The 19,082-nt window shown below is 49.3% G+C and overlaps 1 protein-coding gene across 1 annotated transcript in view; it reads left to right on the forward strand.

Moving 5' to 3' along the window:
- Positions 1-644: 644 nt before the first annotated feature.
- LOC144489797 (potassium voltage-gated channel subfamily KQT member 2-like) overlaps positions 645-19,082 on the forward strand; it is a 28,776-nt gene continuing 10,338 nt past the window's right edge. The window contains exons 1-5 of the mRNA XM_078207647.1: positions 645-858; positions 8,042-8,132; positions 9,736-9,953; positions 10,863-10,971; positions 12,554-12,685. Coding sequence (XP_078063773.1) covers positions 645-858; positions 8,042-8,132; positions 9,736-9,953; positions 10,863-10,971; positions 12,554-12,685 — 764 coding nt within the window. The remainder of the gene's footprint in view (positions 859-8,041; positions 8,133-9,735; positions 9,954-10,862; positions 10,972-12,553; positions 12,686-19,082) is intronic.

The raw sequence follows: 19,082 nt of genomic DNA on the forward strand, positions 1-19,082 counted from the left end.
AAATGTTGTTGAAAGGTCACATAGTTTTCCAGACGGCTGTACTGCAGCCATGGAGGAGTCTCACTGTAGACTGCAGGATTAAACTTGACAAAGCAGAAAGACCTCAGTGGTAATGTGACTATTGAAATACCATGGAATTAACTCGATGTACAATAATAGGAACACTCTATAAACTAACACGTGATGAAATAACTACAGCTGAGGAGCTCAGCAGTACATCGAAAAGGACCCAAATTCACACCCGCTATGCCAACAGCCAATGTTAGCTGAAATGCAGGAGACATTATCCCCATTCACAAAACCTCTGAAAAGGCTGCGAAAGATATCTTATCTGTGATTGTTGGCAGTAGAATGGGACAACTGGTTGAAGAACCAACAAGAAGGAAGACCCTTGCGTTCGCCCACAAGACAAGTTTGTGCACAAGAGTGTATGTCGATGCAGGGATTAATGATCACTCACTCATTGTATCGACCTGTGTTGCTTCTGTGAAGAAAAAGGCCAGGAGGAAAATCTTCATGAGGCAAAAAAACCAACAACGAAGGAATAGGAAGCCACTTTCTGAATTTTAGTGATTGTTACTTAATTAATTTAATTATCAGTGCAAGAAACATAGGCCAAACTGCAAAATGCCATGCCAGAAACCATGGATAAATACATACCATCCAGGTCTTCATCCAATTGGAGAAACCGCCTTTGGTTCTGGAGAGAATGCTGTCAGAAACAGCCTCTTTACAAGAAGGCTGAGGAGTCTGAAGATGAGGAGGACTGGAAGGAATTAAAACCTGCCAGAGTAAAGGAAAGAAACGCTCCCAGCACAGCAAGCAGAGATTATGGGCTGGATTTTATGGCCCCTGCAGGTGTGTTTTTGATAGTGGGCCCAGTAAAATATGAATCATAGAACCCACTGTCCATCCCCACCCTCCAATAACCCATCGAGTCTGCACTGACCACAATCCCACCCAGACCCTATCCCTCTAACCCCATGCATTTATCCTAGCTCGTCTCCCTGAAACTAGGGGAGAATTTATCCTGGCCAATCAACCTAACCCGCACATCTTTTAGACTGAGGGAGGAAACTGGAGCACCCGGAGGAAACCCACACAGCCGCAGGAAGAACATGCAAACCCTACACAGACAGTGACCCAAGGCCGGGATCGAAACAGGGTCCCTGGCGCTGTGAGGCAGCCGTGCTAACCACTGTGCCATCCACATGAGAGATGGTTACCTTCCTGTCCATCCTTGTGCTGTCCCTCGAAATTGGCATCTCGCCCGTCATTTATAAATAAATAATTAACAGGCAAGTGAGTTTGTTAATGAGCTAATTGACCCAAATATTATGCTGTCCATGGATTGCCGTGGGCAGGTGGGGGGAGTGGGCACAACTGGTTAAAAGGTGGCAAGGGAGGGTATGTCCTTTGGGAGTGTGCCCTATGCCCATTGGGTGCACTCCATCCTGCCCCCACTCCCCCCACCCTGCTACCCAGAGATGTTACCCTTTTCCTTTGTTCCTCCCTGCCTGACCCCCGTCCCCTCACCCCCTTCATTAGGTTTAAAAACATCTTGGCTCTAAAAACCAGGAATGATCTTAATCCCAGGATCCATCGAAGTTCAGCGTGGGCCGACCTGCAGTCCCGGCAGAGCCCAGTATCCACTTCTGGCACTGCTGGGACTGCTAGAGGTAGCTCTTAAGGGGTGGGACTTCCACTTAAGACTGCAAGTCCCCTCGCAGACGGTCTGGCTTCCTCACAGCACGCGATGGCACCCCCCAACACAGCCTGCCTGGCTCCCCCCCCAGCACAGCCTGCCTGGCTCCCCCACAGCACAGCCTGCCTGGCTCCCCCCCCCACAGCACAGCCTGCCTGGCTCCCCCACAGCACAGCCTGCCTGGCTCCCCCACAGCACAGCCTGCCTGGCTCCCCCCCCCCACAGCACAGCCTGCCTGGCTCCCCCACAGCACAGCCTGCCTGGCTCCCCCCCCCCCCCCACAGCACAGCCTGCCTGGCTCCCCCACAGCACAGCCTGCCTGGCTCCCCCCCACAGCACAGCCTGCCTGGCTCCCCCACAGCACAGCCTGCCTGGCTCCCCCACAGCACAGCCTGCCTGGCTCCCCCCCACAGCACAGCCTGCCTGGCTCCCCCCCCCACAGCACAGCCTGCCTGGCTCCCCCCACAGCACAGCCTGCCTGGCTCCCCCCCACAGCACAGCCTGCCTGGCTCCCCCCCCACAGCACAGCCTGCCTGGCTCCCCCCCACAGCACAGCCTGCCTGGCTCCCCCCCCCACAGCACAGCCTGCCTGGCTCCCCCCACAGCACAGCCTGCCTGGCTCCCCCCCACAGCACAGCCTGCCTGGCTCCCCCACAGCACAGCCTGCCTGGCTCCCCCACAGCACAGCCTGCCTGGCTCCCCCACAGCACAGCCTGCCTGGCTCCCCCCCCCCACAGCACAGCCTGCCTGGCTCCCCCCCCCCACAGCACAGCCTGCCTGGCTCCCCCCCCACAGCACAGCCTGCCTGGCTCCCCCCACAGCACAGCCTGCCTGGCTCCCCCCCCCACAGCACAGCCTGCCTGGCTCCCCCCCCCACAGCACAGCCTGCCTGGCTCCCCCACAGCACAGCCTGCCTGGCTCCCCCACAGCACAGCCTGCCTGGCTCCCCCCCACAGCACAGCCTGCCTGGCTCCCCCCCACAGCACAGCCTGCCTGGCTCCCCCACAGCACAGCCTGCCTGGCTCCCCCCCACAGCACAGCCTGCCTGGCTCCCCCACAGCACAGCCTGCCTGGCTCCCCCCCCCACAGCACAGCCTGCCTGGCTCCCCCACAGCACAGCCTGCCTGGCTCCCCCACAGCACAGCCTGCCTGGCTCCCCCACAGCACAGCCTGCCTGGCTCCCCCCCACAGCACAGCCTGCCTGGCTCCCCCACAGCACAGCCTGCCTGGCTCCCCCCCACAGCACAGCCTGCCTGGCTCCCCCACAGCACAGCCTGCCTGGCTCCCCCCCCCACAGCACAGCCTGCCTGGCTCCCCCCTCCACAGCACAGCCTGCCTGGCTCCCCCCCCCCCCCACAGCACAGCCTGCCTGGCTCCCCCCCCCCCACAGCACAGCCTGCCTGGCTCCCCCACAGCACAGCCTGCCTGGCTCCCCCACAGCACAGCCTGCCTGGCTCCCCCCCCCCACAGCACAGCCTGCCTGGCTCCCCCCCCCCCCCCCCCACAGCACAGCCTGCCTGGCTCCCCCACAGCACAGCCTGCCTGGCTCCCCCCCACAGCACAGCCTGCCTGGCTCCCCCACAGCACAGCCTGCCTGGCTCCCCCACAGCACAGCCTGCCTGGCTCCCCCCCACAGCACAGCCTGCCTGGCTCCCCCACAGCACAGCCTGCCTGGCTCCCCCCCCCCCAGCACAGCCTGCCTGGCTCCCCCCCCCAGCACAGCCTGCCTGGCTCCCCCCCACAGCACAGCCTGCCTGGCTCCCCCACAGCACAGCCTGCCTGGCTCCCCCCCCCACAGCACAGCCTGCCTGGCTCCCCCCCCCCACAGCAGGTGATGGCTGCGCAATGGGTCCTTTTGTTTCAGTTATGTTGGCCATTAGCCGATTCTTACAAGGGGGCAGCAGGTGATAAGACGTGCTCTCCCTGTGGAATCCAGCTGTTTGTCGCTGAGTGTCTTACAACCTTCATTAAGAACACCTCATCATTCTGGGTGGGATTTTCCTTGCTGCTGACGCTGTGAACACTCCCACTGCAGGGAACCCAGCAGGAATGGTCAGGAAATTCTGGCCAATGAGTGAGAGGCGCCTCAGAGAGGAGCTGTGGCTATGGCCCAATGTTCTGTGACCTTGTGAATAATAACGTAAATAAAAGTGTCTTGAGTGGAAGACTGCAGCCTCCGGATAGACCCCCTCTAGAGTAAGGAGCTTCAAACAAACATGTGACAGAACTTACTGCCAAGCTCTCAAGGGGCAAATAGGGATGGGCAATGGTGGTCTGGACATTACCATTCACATCCCGAGATTGCAGAGCAGGCAATTCATTCTGGAATGCTGTCCTTGTCCAGGGCAAAGGTTGCGTTACTGGGGGAAATTCCTCAAAGCACGCAGCTAGAATAGTGAATGAATAACATCATCCATAGCGGACAGCTCAATTTCAACCCACTGTTGTTAGATCACATAGACCTACAGCACAGAAGGAAAGAGGCCATTTGGCCCATCGTGCCACTTCTGGTTCTTTGAAAGATCTATCTAGTTAATCCTATTACCTTGCTCTTTCCCCACAGCCCAGCACGTCTGCCCTTTTTCTAATTAATTCACAGGATGTGACCTTCGCTGCCAAGGAAAGCATTTATTGCTCATCTCTAACCTCCTTGTGAAGGTGGTGGTGAGCTGCCTTCCTGATCCCGATATAGACCAATAACAAAAGTTTGAATTCCCAGTGACAAATCTAAAGGAATACACGACAAGTTTTCAAGTTTTAAGACATTTTTCTCTGGCAAAGTAACATCGATTGAACTCTAAAATTAAAGCAAAGTCCTGCGGATGCTGGAAATCTTAAATAATAACAGAAAATGCTGGAAAAACTCAGCAGGTCTGGCAGCGTCTGTGGAGAGAGAAACTGAGTTAACGCCTCGAGTTCATATGCATCTTCTCCAAAGCTGCCTTCAGCTCTGAAGGAGAGTTAGACAAGTGAGTCCGATTTCTCTCCCAGCTTCCAATGGTTCCAATCAGTCTGTGGGCGGGGTTTTACAGCCTCACTCAGGCGAGACTGGAAATTCCTGCCCGAGGTCAACGGAGATTTCCATTGTTGGACCCTCACCCGCTCCAATTCCGTGGTGGGCGAGATGGGAGAGTTCCAGCGATAACATCAAACAACTGAAAGGCACTTCCCTCAAAATTCCTGAATCAACTCTTAGCTGTAAGGCCTATCCCAGTGATCCTGTACCCCCATTGGTCATGCCAAGATGAATCTTCTAGATTCCTTAAATTTATGTGATGCATCTCTTTAAACAGAGAGCTGCTTCCCTCTATGGCAAGTCTTCCTTCTCTGCTGCCCACCCTCTGCAATCTTCCGTCTCTGTGTGAGACCCTATTCTTTCTCCCTCTGACACCGGCAGTGTCCTCTCCGATCCAGAAACTCTATCCAGAGTTAGCCCGGCTTTGTTTCCAGATATGTTTCACACTTTGCTCTCACTGGGTCTCATTCCGGGCCTGCCTATCCCCGTAGTAACCAAGCCAACTGGTCTGTGGCCAGACAGACCTCATGACAGATCACATGGCTGTCTTCACAACACTGATCTGCAATTAAAGTGACAGTCCCAATCATCTTATAAAAACCCGCGTTCATAACATGCGGCTGTTGTGTGGAGCAGGCGCAGTCACAGTGCTGTTGGGAAGAGAATTCCAGGATTTTGACCCAAGAATAGTGAAGCTATATAGTCCCAAGTCAGGATGGCATGTGACTTGTAGGCTTTGGTGGAGGAAGCGATTTGAAATGAATTTGGAGATTGATTCGAGCGCCGTGGTTTTATTCCAATCCGATTGGATCTTAATCACAAACAGTCAATGGCCACCTGAGTATATCAGAGCCATGTGACCCACACTCGTGCTTCTGGGAAGAGTATCACACAGAACTTCTCAAGCGCATTCTGTAATCTTCACAGAAATTGCATAACCACTTTGACAGACAGGAGAGAGGGACAGAGAGAGAGAAATACAGAGATAAAGACAGGGTGTGGGCTAGTTTGAAAATACTGCTACAGAACCATGACTGTCGATTATCACTCAGTGCCGATGGAAGGGGTATCCTTATGTTGCATGTCGTGTTCATGTCTGCATCTGAAGTTTTGATGTAGAGTTGTTCCCCAAGATTTGGGTTTATCAATAACAGCGTCTTGTTTGATACAAAAATGAATTGATGATCTTGGTTATTTTCCAATCATAGCACTGACCCAAACTGCACTGGTTAATAATGTCTCTGGTTTGAAAATGATGGAGCAAATTCCAGCTGCAGGAATTCAGATTGTTTGAGCTGAGCTGTGGGCGAGAAGGTTATTCTGTGCGCAGGCTGGCAAATCAGTCTATTTAAAAAGACCTTGTTTTTCTCTCCACCTTCAATGGGAATTGACACGAGGATCTCCCACGTACGAGGTAGACCTGGCCGTGTGACAGAGCTGCATTAGAACACCTGCACTCTCACAACACATCAAACCACGACCATGTCACCACGTACCTCCACCTGCCTCCACGTACCTCCACCTGCCTCATCTTCATTGATGCTCTGGATGCAGGAAGTCAGTTCATCAGCCCTAGTGGTGTTGGAAGTCTCTGTGGCTCGTCCCCATGGTCAGATGGGTCAATTCCCAATGAATCAAATCATTGCAACATCCTGGGATTTGCTGGAGGAACATCAACACTCCATGAAATCAGATTCTGATGTTGTAATAAGTCTTCAGAGGCAGAACTCGCTTCCCCAGAATCCCTTTATTTACAATTCCAGCAGCAGTACACTGAGTGCTCGCAGTCAGCAGTCTACCTTCAGGAGTGCCAGAGGAACTGACACACCCGGTTAAATACAAGGAAAAGACTCCCTGATTGGCCCATTAATTAACTCCTTAATCAGGGAGTTCATATTCCAATCGGCCAATCTCAGTGGCCTGATTGAAGTCATTATGGATTTTAAAAGCGTTCCATCAAAATGATTAATTTTCTTTCACTGATCGTTAATATGCTAAATGATCGGAATTATATATTGTCCATATTTTATAACGGTGCAGTAGGTCCTGTAATCGGATATCTGGTGTGGGGGTAATGTGTAGGAACCACAGAAATTTTGATCACCCAACAAAGGTCAGCTTGGGTTGGCTGGCTTTGACCCTAGATTTTCTGGCCATGCCCGCCACTGGGATCGTCCAGTGCTGCCGAAAGTCAATCGACCTTTGACTGGTCCGTCACATTACCCACGGCGTGTCTTGTCAAAGCAGGGCTGGAAAATCCCAGCCTACTTAGACTCCCGATGGAGTTAAACTTGCACTGGAGGCTGGTATTGTCCCGGGAAAGTGAAATTAGATATAAGGGCCGCTGTTCCCCAAACCCGGAGCTTGCATGCCCCTGGTCAACAGGAGAATGGGGTCTGACCGCAGCAGGGACTGGGAGCGAGATTGGATAGTGTGACTACTTTCTGAGTGAAAGTAGTGAGAGTAATATTGGTTAGTGGAAAGAATGCTGAGACAAGATACATTAGTTATAGGAAAACACTTCCATTACATTAACTTCCAAAGATGTGTGAGTTCGGTGGATTGGCCGTGCTAAATTGCCCCTTAGTGTCCCAAGATGTGTACATTAGGGGGATTAACAGGGTAAATACCTGGGGTTATGGGGATAGGTCCTGGGTAAGGTGCTCTGTTGGAGAGTCGGTGCAGAATTGATGGGCCGAATGGCCTCCTTCTGCACTGTAGGGATTCTATGATTCTGAATTCTAAAGAATGAAGTATGAATCTGTCCCGAGTGTCAGACGTTCAGCACAGTGAGGGTAACGACTCATTTGAGAAGCTGATTTAAGAGCCAAACATTTGCATGAGTGATTTAACTTGTTATTGGATTATCTTTGAGAAAAAATCCTCTTTGAGACAAGGGACAGAATTGCTCTCATTTCTGGTGACGATGATTTCTTTGCATGAACTCTGAACTGTTTGAGTAGTCTTGCCTTGGCTTGCCTTTTGCTAAGAGTTTCTTCTGCTGTCTGCCCCTCCATTCTCCTTCACCCACTGTCCATCCCCACCCTCCAATAACCCATCGCCTGATTGTACACCCCCCCTCCCTCCCCCGACAAGGTCTCCTGTTGGCATTGTGACTTGCCTGTGTGCATGTTCATTGACTCTGTGTGGAGAGGCCAGCATGTTGTTGTGCTTTGATGGAGAGCTTTCTGGGAGATGCTATAGCAGACAATGCCTGTTGGAATACAAGGCCTGTTTCTTGCACTTCAAAGGGTTTCATGCTCTTGGCTTTCTGTCCAACTTTTGTGCTAAATTTGGTCCGGATATTTCTGTATTCCCAGTATGGATCCGTACTTTCCTACAGACCAAATGGACAATAGATCTTCATGCTGATATCTTTCTTGCCTTCTTCCTGGAATCAGGGCACACATTGTACTAGTTGGTTACTGAGTGGGGCTCTTGATTTGAGTGATTGACTCAGTACACGCTGATTAAATAACAGCCAGGACGCTGGTGTTCCTGAACCCCTGGACAGGAATGGAATGTTGAGGAAGCAGACCAACATTGAATAGCAGAGATGTGGGGATGAAGGTATCATTTGGAATTTTGCTAAAATAATGAATAGCTTTGGTACAGTGAGCTCAAACGTGGGGTGGATTCCACGATAAGTGAGAATGTACATAGGCTGTGGGAGGAAATAAGATGGGTGGGTGGAGTCAGTGGTAGTTTATATACATTGAGAGATGCAAGCTTAAAATGTAGAATGGTCTCTTCTCTTCAATGTTTCTTCATCTTAATGTTCCCAGGTGCCTTCATGCTCGAGATAATTAAGCACTGCTCAGTAACAGGAACTAATCCAATCCCAATAAACCAAGGGTGACAGCTGTATTAATAGAAGTTTATTTCTGTTTAATTGGTTTATAGATGAGAGCTTCTAATGTAAATCATTACGGATAAAAATTCTTCAGATTCTTTTCCTTTGTTGGGTGAAGCAAAGTTAAATATTTCCCTTAGGGGAACTTTCTTAAAGGTTGAGAGTAGAAAGCAGGCCAGACACTCTCATTCCACGTCCCAGAGACCGAGCAGTGTAACAATCAGACTGAGGAATGATTTGTTCATCACCTCAAAGGTCTCCATTGGGACACAGGGTGTAGATAATGTCCCAGGGGATAGTCAGTTTGGAGATTTGTTGGAGTTTCAGTGTTGGTATGTAGAGTCAGCCATTTGTGCTCTCTCTGGCCCTCTCTCTCTTCTTTCTCTTTCTTTCTCTCCTATGCTTTTTTTCTCTCGAACCTCCCCACTTTCTCCCTGTCCTCTTTGCTTCTTTCTCTCTTTCACCGTCTGCCTTTATCTTTTGGTTACTTTGTTCCTTTGTGTGGAGGGGGCCAGGCGAGGAGCGGATGGCTGCCTGATGAGTTACAGGCTCAGATGTGGGGCTAATGGAGGCAGTTCCCGGGCTTGTGACCCAGCAAGCCAACTCCTGAAGTGAGACTTTGCAATTGCTGTCCTGTGTGCTGTCATTTAGCTTCTGACTCTGATAGTGGGGCAAAGAATTCCTGCTGTGTGAGGAATCTTGGAATGCCGGATGGGGGGAGGGTGAGTGACAGAGTGGATGATAGTCAGGTGGGGTTGGGGCTGGGGGTCAGGGGTCAGGACTGTGATTATAGGGGATTTGGGATATAATAAGCTTGATTTTCTTTGCTGGGAAGGTGACTGTACGTGCGGTGTGTGTGAGGTGGGAAGCAGTCAGTTTATCTGGGGGTGAGGTTTCAGTGTTACTGCGAGGGGGAAGTCTGTTTCTCTGGGGGATGTGGTTTAGATAATTGGACAACACAGAGTTCCAACAATCTAAGCGAGCGTATTCCACCATTGCATTCAACAGTTAGTGGAGACTGGGAGTGAATGGAGGTTTCCAGTAAAGCCAGGGTCAGGGCAGGCTTTCCCAGTTATCCTGATGTCCGTGTCCAGGGAGGAGGGTGTGGGGCTGTGCTGAGACCTCCTCCCCACTTAATGAAGAGTGTGTGTATTTTTGCAGCAATAAGGTGAGCCTGAGGGAGCGATTCTCCAGCCCAAAGGGTCCCAGCGGTAAGGGGAAAGGTTCTCCACAGAGCAGCATACGCAGATCCCCGAGCGCAGACAACAGCATCGAGGAGAGCCCAGACAAGGTGCAAAAGAGTTGGAGCTTCACCGACAGAACACGCTTCAGGCACGCCTTCCGTCTGAAAGGGGCAGGCTCCCGGCAGAACTCTGAGGGTGCGTGCAAATACTGAATGTAACCTTAACCTCTGTTCCTTTCATTGAATCACCAACCAGCACCTGGTCAGATGTTCGTCCAGACTCAGTGCGAAGCGCTCTCACCTCTCAGTCAGGAGGTTGGGAGTTCAAATCCACTACAGAGACTTGAGCACAAAATCCAGACTGTCACTCCTGGCACAGTACTGAGGGAGTGCAGCACTGTTAGAGGGTCAGTACTGAGGGAGTGCCACACTGTCAGAGGGTCAGTATTGAGGGAGTGCCGCACTGTCAGAGGGTCAGTACTGAGGGAGTGCCGCACTGTGAGAGGGTCAGTACTGAGGGAGTGCCGCACTGTCAGAGGGTCAGTACTGAGGGAGTGCCACACTGTCAGAGGGTCAGCACTGAGGGAGTGCCGCACTGTCAGAGGGTCAGTATTGAGGGAGTGCTGCACAGTCAGAGGGTCAGTACTGAGGGAGTGCTGCATTGTCAGAGGGTCAGGACTGAGGGAGTGCTGCACTGTCAGAGGGTCAGTACTGAGAGAGTGCTGCACTGTCAGAGGCGTGGGGGGGCGGGGGTGGGGCTGGGGGGGCAGGGCGGGGGGGTGGGGGGGGCGGGGGTGGGGCTGGGGGGGGCAGGGCGGGCAGGGCGGGGGGGGCGGGGGTGGGGGGCGGGGGCATGATGGGGGTGGGGGTGTGTGTGGGGGGGGTTGGGGGTGGGGGTGTGATGGGGATGGGGTGGGAGTGGGGGGTGCGGGGGTGGGGGGTGCGGTTGTGGGGGTGGGGGGTGCGGGGGCGGGGGCAGGGGGTGGTGTACTGTCTGAGCGAGAGCAGAGTTTTGATTCCTGATGGAATGGAGTGCTGGCTCTGGGTCGGTTTGGGTTGGTCCGGTCGCTGTGCGTGTTTCCAGCGTGCCTCCTTTGTGTTCCAGACCATTCCAGCCTGCCAGAAGAGGACATCCCAGACAACAGGAGCTATCAATGTGAGTTCATCACAGACGACTTAACCCCTGGAATCAAAGTTTCAATCCGAGCGATGTGGTAAGACCTGACTCAATATTCCATCCTATCACCAGCCCTTTGAGAACCAAGCGGCCAATCAGTGATGCCTCTGCCCGTAAACCTGTGGACATTGGATAAGGATAAGACCAATCCCAGTGAGTTTAGGCCATTGAACTGGGGAGGTGGTGGCACAGTGGTGTTGTCACTGGATTAGTGATGCAGTGACCCAGGGCAAGATCTGGGGAGCCGAGTTGCCATCCCCCCATGGCAGATGGATAAATTTGAATTTACTAAATATCTAGAACTAAAATTCGAGTGATGACCATGAAACCATTGTCAATTGTTGTTAAAATCCATCTGGTCTGGTAAGGAAATCTTACCAGATTTCTGGTAATCCACCTGGTCTGGTCTACATGTGACTCCAGAGTCTCAGCAATGTGGGGTTGACTCTCAAATGCCATTCTGAATTGGAGGGCAGTTAGGGATGGGCAATAAATGCTGGCCCAGCCAGCGACGCTCACACCCCCTAAATGAATTCTTAAAAAATCTGTACATGAGGAATACTCACTTTAACAAGGTACTGGGGTCAGGGCAGTGGGCATAGGAAGGGAGTCAGAGGGCTGGTTGCCGATGCTTGGAGAGGCTGGAAAATTCTTCACCTGGTGTGAGGCCCAGGCTGTTTTGAGGCCTGGTCCTCACTTACATTTCCACGAAAGCTGTTTCATCACCAAACAAGCAGCACCCTCTGCCAAAATTCCTTAATGTCTGACAGCCTGAGTCTGGGCATGTGCAAAGCATTGTCATAGAATCACTGCATTGACAACAATCCCACCCAGGCCTTATCCCCGTAACCCCACATATTTACCCCACTGATCTCCCGACACTAAGGGGCAATTTATCATGGCCAATCCACCTAACCAGCATATCTTTGGACTGTGGGAGGAAATCGGAGCACCCGGAGGAAACCCACCCAGACATGGGGAGAATCAGTTCATCAGCCACTCTGAATATATGGAGCCCCCATCCTATCTTTTACCCCCAAACTCACCATGGAGGCTCTGTGTGAAATCATGGGACACTGGCTGTTCAACCGTGGGACTTACTATCTTTGGCAAGCTCCACTCACCAGGTTTGGGCACCTTCCCCGGGGCTGGTGCCAGCCATCCTCGGGCGTAACCATGGCCTTTTCCAAGCTGCGAGCTCCCCATTCACATTGGTTGGAATGAGTTAGAAATTGTCCCGAGTGTCTTCGAGAGTGGAGGGAGGGAAGTTTTGTATCAGTTTTGCCTGAGGTGAGGGCACTTGTTCTTCACATCCCTAATATTGGGGCAAAATGAGAGAGAAGAGGGGTCCCAGTGCTCATTACAGTTCAGTGGTGCAGAAAGGTGAATGACTAATAAATGGCAGAATTCTCAAATAGACCTTCCCCACCGTCTAATGCTGAGACTGGCATGGTGAAGTATAGTTAAGTGAGGACCTGCAGAGTAACCGGTAACAAGGCTAAATGCTTTCAAGGAAAGGGAGGGGAACCCCCTGGGATGTGGACCTTCTGTCTTTCTTTTCTGCCCAGTCTTTTCCTCCCCCTCTGTCAGCACTAACGATCTGGAAAATTTCTCCGTAGCATTATGCGATTTCTCGTTTCCAAGCGGAAGTTCAAGGAGAGCTTGCGACCGTACGATGTCATGGATGTGATTGAACAGTATTCTGCGGGCCACTTGGACATGCTGTCCAGAATCAAAAACCTACAGTCCAGGCAAGGGTCCAATCTTACATTTAACTCCCCGCCCCCCCGACCCCAACCTCCACCATCTGCCCCCCCCTCCCCCCCGACCCCTTGACAAGTTCCTTCCCCTCTCAGTACCTGTGAGGCACAGTGAGAATCCAGCATTACACACCCTTCACATTATTGTGTTCAAACAGTACTTATTTGGATATATTGAGAGATGATCCAATTTCTTTTAGAAAATAACATTTTGGGGGCTCCAGGCTGAGATTGAAGCCCAGAATGCAGACTGGCATCTGGGTGGTGTGCTGAGGGAGTGCTGCACTTTCTCTTGGATGAGATGCATCCTGTCTGCTCTCTGGTGTGGAGGTCTCAGGGGCCCTCAGCAGGCAGAGTCTGGGATGTTTTCCCCGATATTTATCCTCCAACAGCACTGAAACATCGTCACTGTTGCTGTTTGTGGGAGCTCGCTGTGTGCCAATTGGCTGCCACATTCCTGACATTACGATAATTACTTCACTACAAAACCGAAGGCCGTAAAGTGCCTTGGAATGTCTTGAAGGCATGAAAGTTGCTGTATAAATGTAAGTCTTTTTCCTTCAATTAGCGAGCTTGGAAGGAACAGGAGACTTTGGCCCAGCTGTCTACCATTGGGGCATTTCCTCACCTGATGCTTAGCTCTGTTGTAGATTCACTGATAGAGATTGATTGCTGAGATAACTCCATTACCATCACGTGGAGATGCCAGCGTTGGACTGGTGTGGGCACAGTAAGAAGTCTCACAACACCAGGTTAAAGTCCAACAGGTTTATTTGGAATCACGAGCTTTCGGAGCACTGCCCCTTCATCAGACACTGCTCCTTCATCACTCACTTGATAAAGGAGCAGCGCTTCGAAAGCTCGTGATTCCAAATAAACCCGTTAGACTTTAACCTGGTGTTATGAGACTTTTTACTGTGTCCATTATCAGTGTAACACATTGTTACCTGGATGGTGGAAGGCAGATTGGAAAGATCTTAATCTTGTATTGTCTAGTGATTCCCATGTTCCTATTATTGTTACTCAAGGTGAGTGTGATCGTACACTCTTTCATTATAACACACTTTGCATTATTAGTGTCACCACTGGTGGGAGGGTGCAATTACAATGTGACTAGTTTACATAGAAAAATTCAGTATAAATTTGATTATGGGAATTTCTAATGGTAGAGCACACTGATTGAAAATGTTTAATATGTTTCTAATAAGCAATAATTCTACCCAGCCGCAAAATAATTATCTACCGTTGAACCTATAGAAGGGGAAAACTTTTACCTTTTCTAATGCATGTCTTTTGAAACTTTAAAAAAAATCTTTAAAATAATTTAGTTATAATGGAAATACATTATTATTCATGTCAAATACACTGATTGGAGATGTTTTACTTTGTATCCTATAATGAGGTAGGGGCGGTTGGGATGGATTTGAGGATTATAAAGAGGTCAGGTCTTGTTAAACAGTTTACAGCTAGCGGAAACACAAACGGACCAGGAATTTGAAGTTATTTTCAAGGTCAGAGAGGAGCTAGAAGATAGATAGAAAGTGAAAGACTTTCCTGAAAGAGCAGCAGAGACACAATACAATGGAAGTGGGAAAGAAGAGAGAAATGAAAAGGGTAAACAGGACAGTTTAAACTTTAAACACTAATTTAGATTATTTTTAATTAAGTTGGACTTTCGGGGTGGGATTTTCTGGCAGTGTTCGCCCTAAAACCGGAAAATCCCGCCTGAGGTCAGCGGGCCTTTGCGTGGTTCGCTCCCTCGCCTGCTCCAATTCCCGTGGCGGGAGGGATGGGAAAATTCCTCCCGAGGTCTTTGATCTAGTTTTGGGTTTGTAGGAACAAGAGGAGGCCATTCAGCCCCTTGAACCTGTTCCACCACTTATTGAGAAAATGGCTGCATTGTGACCTAATTCCAAAGACTTGCCTTTGCTCCGTATCCCGTACCACTTTTCATTAACAAACTCCTTTCAATCTTAGATTCAAAATTCACAACTGAGGAAAGAAACATCAAATTGTTGTTTGGAGGAAGGAATTCAAACTTCTTTATGTGGAAATGTTTCCGAATTTCACTCTGACAGGCTCTGCTCCCAATTTTTAGACTATGCCCCCCCAGTCTTAGACTCCCCAAAATAAGGGAAGCAGTTTCTCTCCATCCTATCAGTTCCCCTAATTGTCTTGAAAACTTTGATCAAATCACCGTTTAACCTTCTAAATTTTAGGCAATGCAGAATGGGTGTAATCTCGCTTTAGAATGTAACCCTCTGAGTTCAGGCATCATTCTCCAAGGTATTCCCTCCAAGGCTAGTATATGCTTCCAGTCATAAATCAATCCCTAACATCTGAATCGATTCATCACTGTTATATCAGTGTTTCTTTTAGTGTCATAGAGTCAGAGAGTCATAGAGGTTTACAGCATGGAAACAGGCCCTTGGGCCCAACTTGTCCATGCCGCCCTTTTTCTTTTAAACTCCTAAGCTAGTCCCAATTGCCTGCGTTTGGACATTATCCCTCTATACCCATCGTACCCATGTAACTGTCTAAATGCTTTTTAAAAGACAAAATTGTACCCCGCCTCTACTACTACCTCTGGCAGCTTGTTCCAGACACTCACCACCCTCTGTGTGAAAAAATTGCCCAGGTTCAAGGGGCTAAATAACAAAGGAAGATATTAACAAGCCTACAATCTGAGGATGGATAAACATTTTATCATACAACACACTTATTTAATTTCATCGCAATGTCTGTTTAAAGTATGTGATGCAACTGATTCAAAGCATGACATAACAACTGCATCTCAGTGGTTCTATCCTTCACATATACCCAGAATAACAGAATGAGGTGCAGTTCTGAAATTGCAGGGGTATCAGGGTGGTACCGTGCACTGATGTTAAGAGCTTGTATACAATAAAAGAGAGGGATATAGATCAGCACATACAAAACCTCATGAGTTATGAGAGGCATAGACAAGTTGGATAGTCAGAGACTTTTTCCCAGGGTGGAAGTGTCAATTACAAGGGGGCACAGGTTCAATGTGAGAGGGGGACAGTTTAAGGGAGATGTGTGGGGGCGTTTTTCACACAGAGAGTGGGTGGGTGCCTGGAACACACTGCCAGAGGAGGTGGTGGAAGCAGGCACATTAGCAACATTTAAGAGGCATCTGGATGGGGACATGAATAGGGAGGGAATAGAGGGATACGGACCGAGTAAGGGCAGAAGGTTTTGTTTAATTTAGTTAGGGCATCATGATCGGCACGGGGTTGGAGGGCCGAAGGGCCCGTTCCTGTGCTGTACTTTTCCTTGTTCTTTGAGTTACCAATCAAGTAATCATTGAAAAGTAAACACTTCCCACTCAGGAAGGGAGAGTTACCCCAATACCAGCCCTTGCATACCTCCTACTGACCAGCTGCCCTCCATCTCACTTGTAGATTCTGAAAATGATAGGAAAACCATCATAAAAAGACTTGCTTAGCACCTTGTCCAGTCCCCCTGGTGTTCCAGAGTGCCAATGAATTATATTGAAATATTATTAACAGTTCTTAAAGAAGGCAAATATTGATGAGGAGAAAGCAAAGTCATGTAGAAAGAGTCTGGTGCTTTCATTAATGGTTTTCACATGTAGGATCTGGCATGTTTGTTACGTGTGGTGTTGTCATTTCTTTGAGGCCAATTTCAAAACCAAGACAACCACAACAAAAGTCAGACTTGTGAAACTTCTAAGAGCCAATGAAACACCAAATGAACCAATATGCAAATAGATTCTGCATCCTCATCACAAATGTCAATGGAGGAATTATTTGGATGTCTTATTTAACTATTATGAACGGTCCCTCAGAGGGTCTCATTGGATGAACTGAATAGATTGACTATAGATTTATAGAAAACAATAGCAGAGGAGACAGCCATAGATAAACATGCCCTACACATTTCAGAAGCTTCCTGCCTCTACACCCCAGCCTCACTCACTGAGTAAAAATTTCCCCTCAACTCACTCAAAGCAATTCAAAGAGGTTTCAGAGCAGTTGAAAAGGACTGGAGTGGAGGAGTGTTGTTGCAATTGTACAGGGTGTTGGTGAGACCACATCTGGAGTATTGTGTCCAGTTGTGGTCTCCTTATTTGAGGAAGGATGTTGCGGCATTGGAGGCAGTTCAGAGGAGCTTCACCAGGTTGATTCCGGGGATGAAAGGGTTGACGAATGAGGAGAGATTAAACAGTTTGGGTTTGTACTCGCTGGAGTTTAGAAGGATGAGAGGGGATCTGATCGAGGTATATAAAATTTTAAAAGGGATTGATAAAGTAAATGTAGATCAAGTGTTTCTCCTGTGGGGCAATCGAGAACAAGAGGTCACAGGGTATAGGATGAGAGGCGGTAGATTTAAAACTGAGATGAGGAGGAGCTACTTCTCACAGAGGGGGGTGAATTTGTGGAACTCGCTGCCCCATCGCGCGGTGGAGTCTGAATCATTGAATGGTTTAAAGAGGGAGATGGAGATATTTCTAATTAAAAAAGGGAAAGAGGGACATGGGGAACAGGTGGGGAGTTGGATTTGAGACCAGGGAGAGATCAGCCATGATTTGACTGAATGGCGGAGCAGGTTCGAAGGACTGAATTTGCCGACTTCTGCTCCTAATTCCTATGTTCCTGATTGGGCCAGGCGCAGTGGGCCAGGAGACTCGTGACAGGTTTGACTCCCGGTGAGAATCTCGATTTGTCCCTCACATCCGATTCAACGGGCCATCGGGAATCCTGGCTGGGGCTAGCCGCCCTGGGGAATCGCCCCCTTTGTGTTATCAAGGTTGAGCAATGTCAATGTGTGAATGGAATTCTTCCAACATCAGCTCTTTAGGGTTTGCAAAAACTTCCCTTTTCCTCCCGTACAGATTCCCCCAGAGCAGGGCAGTTAAATTGAGTTAGGCAGAGAAGACCCCAACCCCCTTGCCACCATTCACCCCCACATATTCTTGCCAACACTCACTGTCAGAACGGTGAATGGTTACTTGGATAAGGTGCCAAGTTCAGCACCTGAATCCCAACCAGATTTTGTACCTTCAGGAGAGGAGGAGGGCTTAACATTAACAACACACAGAAACACTGAACGTTCGACAGGGTCCCACAGGAGAGATTGTTAACAGAAATCAGAGAGTGTGGAATCGGAGAAATTAGTTTGGACTGAGAGTTGATAATGTGATAAGAGACAAAGAACAATGATATGGGTATGCACTCATCCAATTGGCCGGATGTGACTAGTAGTGACCCCAGGGATCTGTACTTGGGCCACAGCTTGGTACATTACTTATTTATTCATAGATGAGTTGTATGACCCAGTATAGATCCGTATATCCAAGTTTGCAGACAGCACCAAGTTAGTTGGAACAGTAAACGGTATACAGTGGGAGCAGCAAGTCACAAAGGGAAATTGATAGATTGAGTGACTGGACAGAACTCTAACAAATATAAATCAATGTAGGCAGAGCAGAGAGAGGTTTTGGGAATCAGGGGTACACATGCTGTTCTATAGCCACTGACCGTTACCCTGACACAAGCAGGGAGCTGAATGGAAAGCTTAGCAACAGCTGAGGGAGTACATCACTGGCGATAGTTTGATGATAAAGGATCAGAAACAGGTTGAGGTGTTCAATGCGAGCACTCATCTTGCAACACTGCAGTTAGGAGAGTCTTTTCAATGACTTTCGCTCACCCTATCTCAGGAGTCAGCTGGTGAGAGTGTCACATCGAGAGAAGGACAATGTTAGCCCTCAGAACTCCCAATAACACATCAACCAGAATTCTTTCACCATCTTTGCCCAAGTGCGATCAGTATGACAGAATGTTTCATCACTCTGAGAAGTTTGAAAAGAAATTCTTTGATCGTTTATAAGAAGCTTTAGAGGAGTTTTTTTCCCTTTGAGCTCTTGAGAAAATTTGACAGACCAAGCAGCATATTTCTGGAGTTCTCTGGTCCCTGTTAATCAATACTAGAATGGTGAGGTTTACATTACAGCTGCTGCCTATCTGCCAGCACTGAAAGCTCGCAGAGTCTGAAGCTTACTGATTTATTGGAGGGAGTTATACTCAAACCTAACGCGGGAGGTCTCGTGTTACAGTTGCTGAGTTGTGGCAGGTTGATCAGACCCGGGGGGGTACAACGGCCGTACCCTGTTTCCCTGAGCTAAAGGGGCATTACATCAGTCCCTTTTCGATGAACATTATTCTTTGCTTACATTACCCATTTCACAGATTTGGTGAATGTTGTAAACATAACCAAATGGTTTCTGGTTACATACAGAGCACAGTAACCAAACAAAGTGATGTATAAAATCTCATCTCCATCAGCGCAGAGCTAAACGCGGCTACCTTGTGCGGTGGCATTGGGAATAGTTTGGGGGCCA

The sequence above is a fragment of the Mustelus asterias genome, unplaced genomic scaffold (genome assembly GCF_964213995.1).
Source record: "Mustelus asterias unplaced genomic scaffold, sMusAst1.hap1.1 HAP1_SCAFFOLD_2555, whole genome shotgun sequence".
Lineage (NCBI taxonomy): Eukaryota > Metazoa > Chordata > Chondrichthyes > Carcharhiniformes > Triakidae > Mustelus > Mustelus asterias.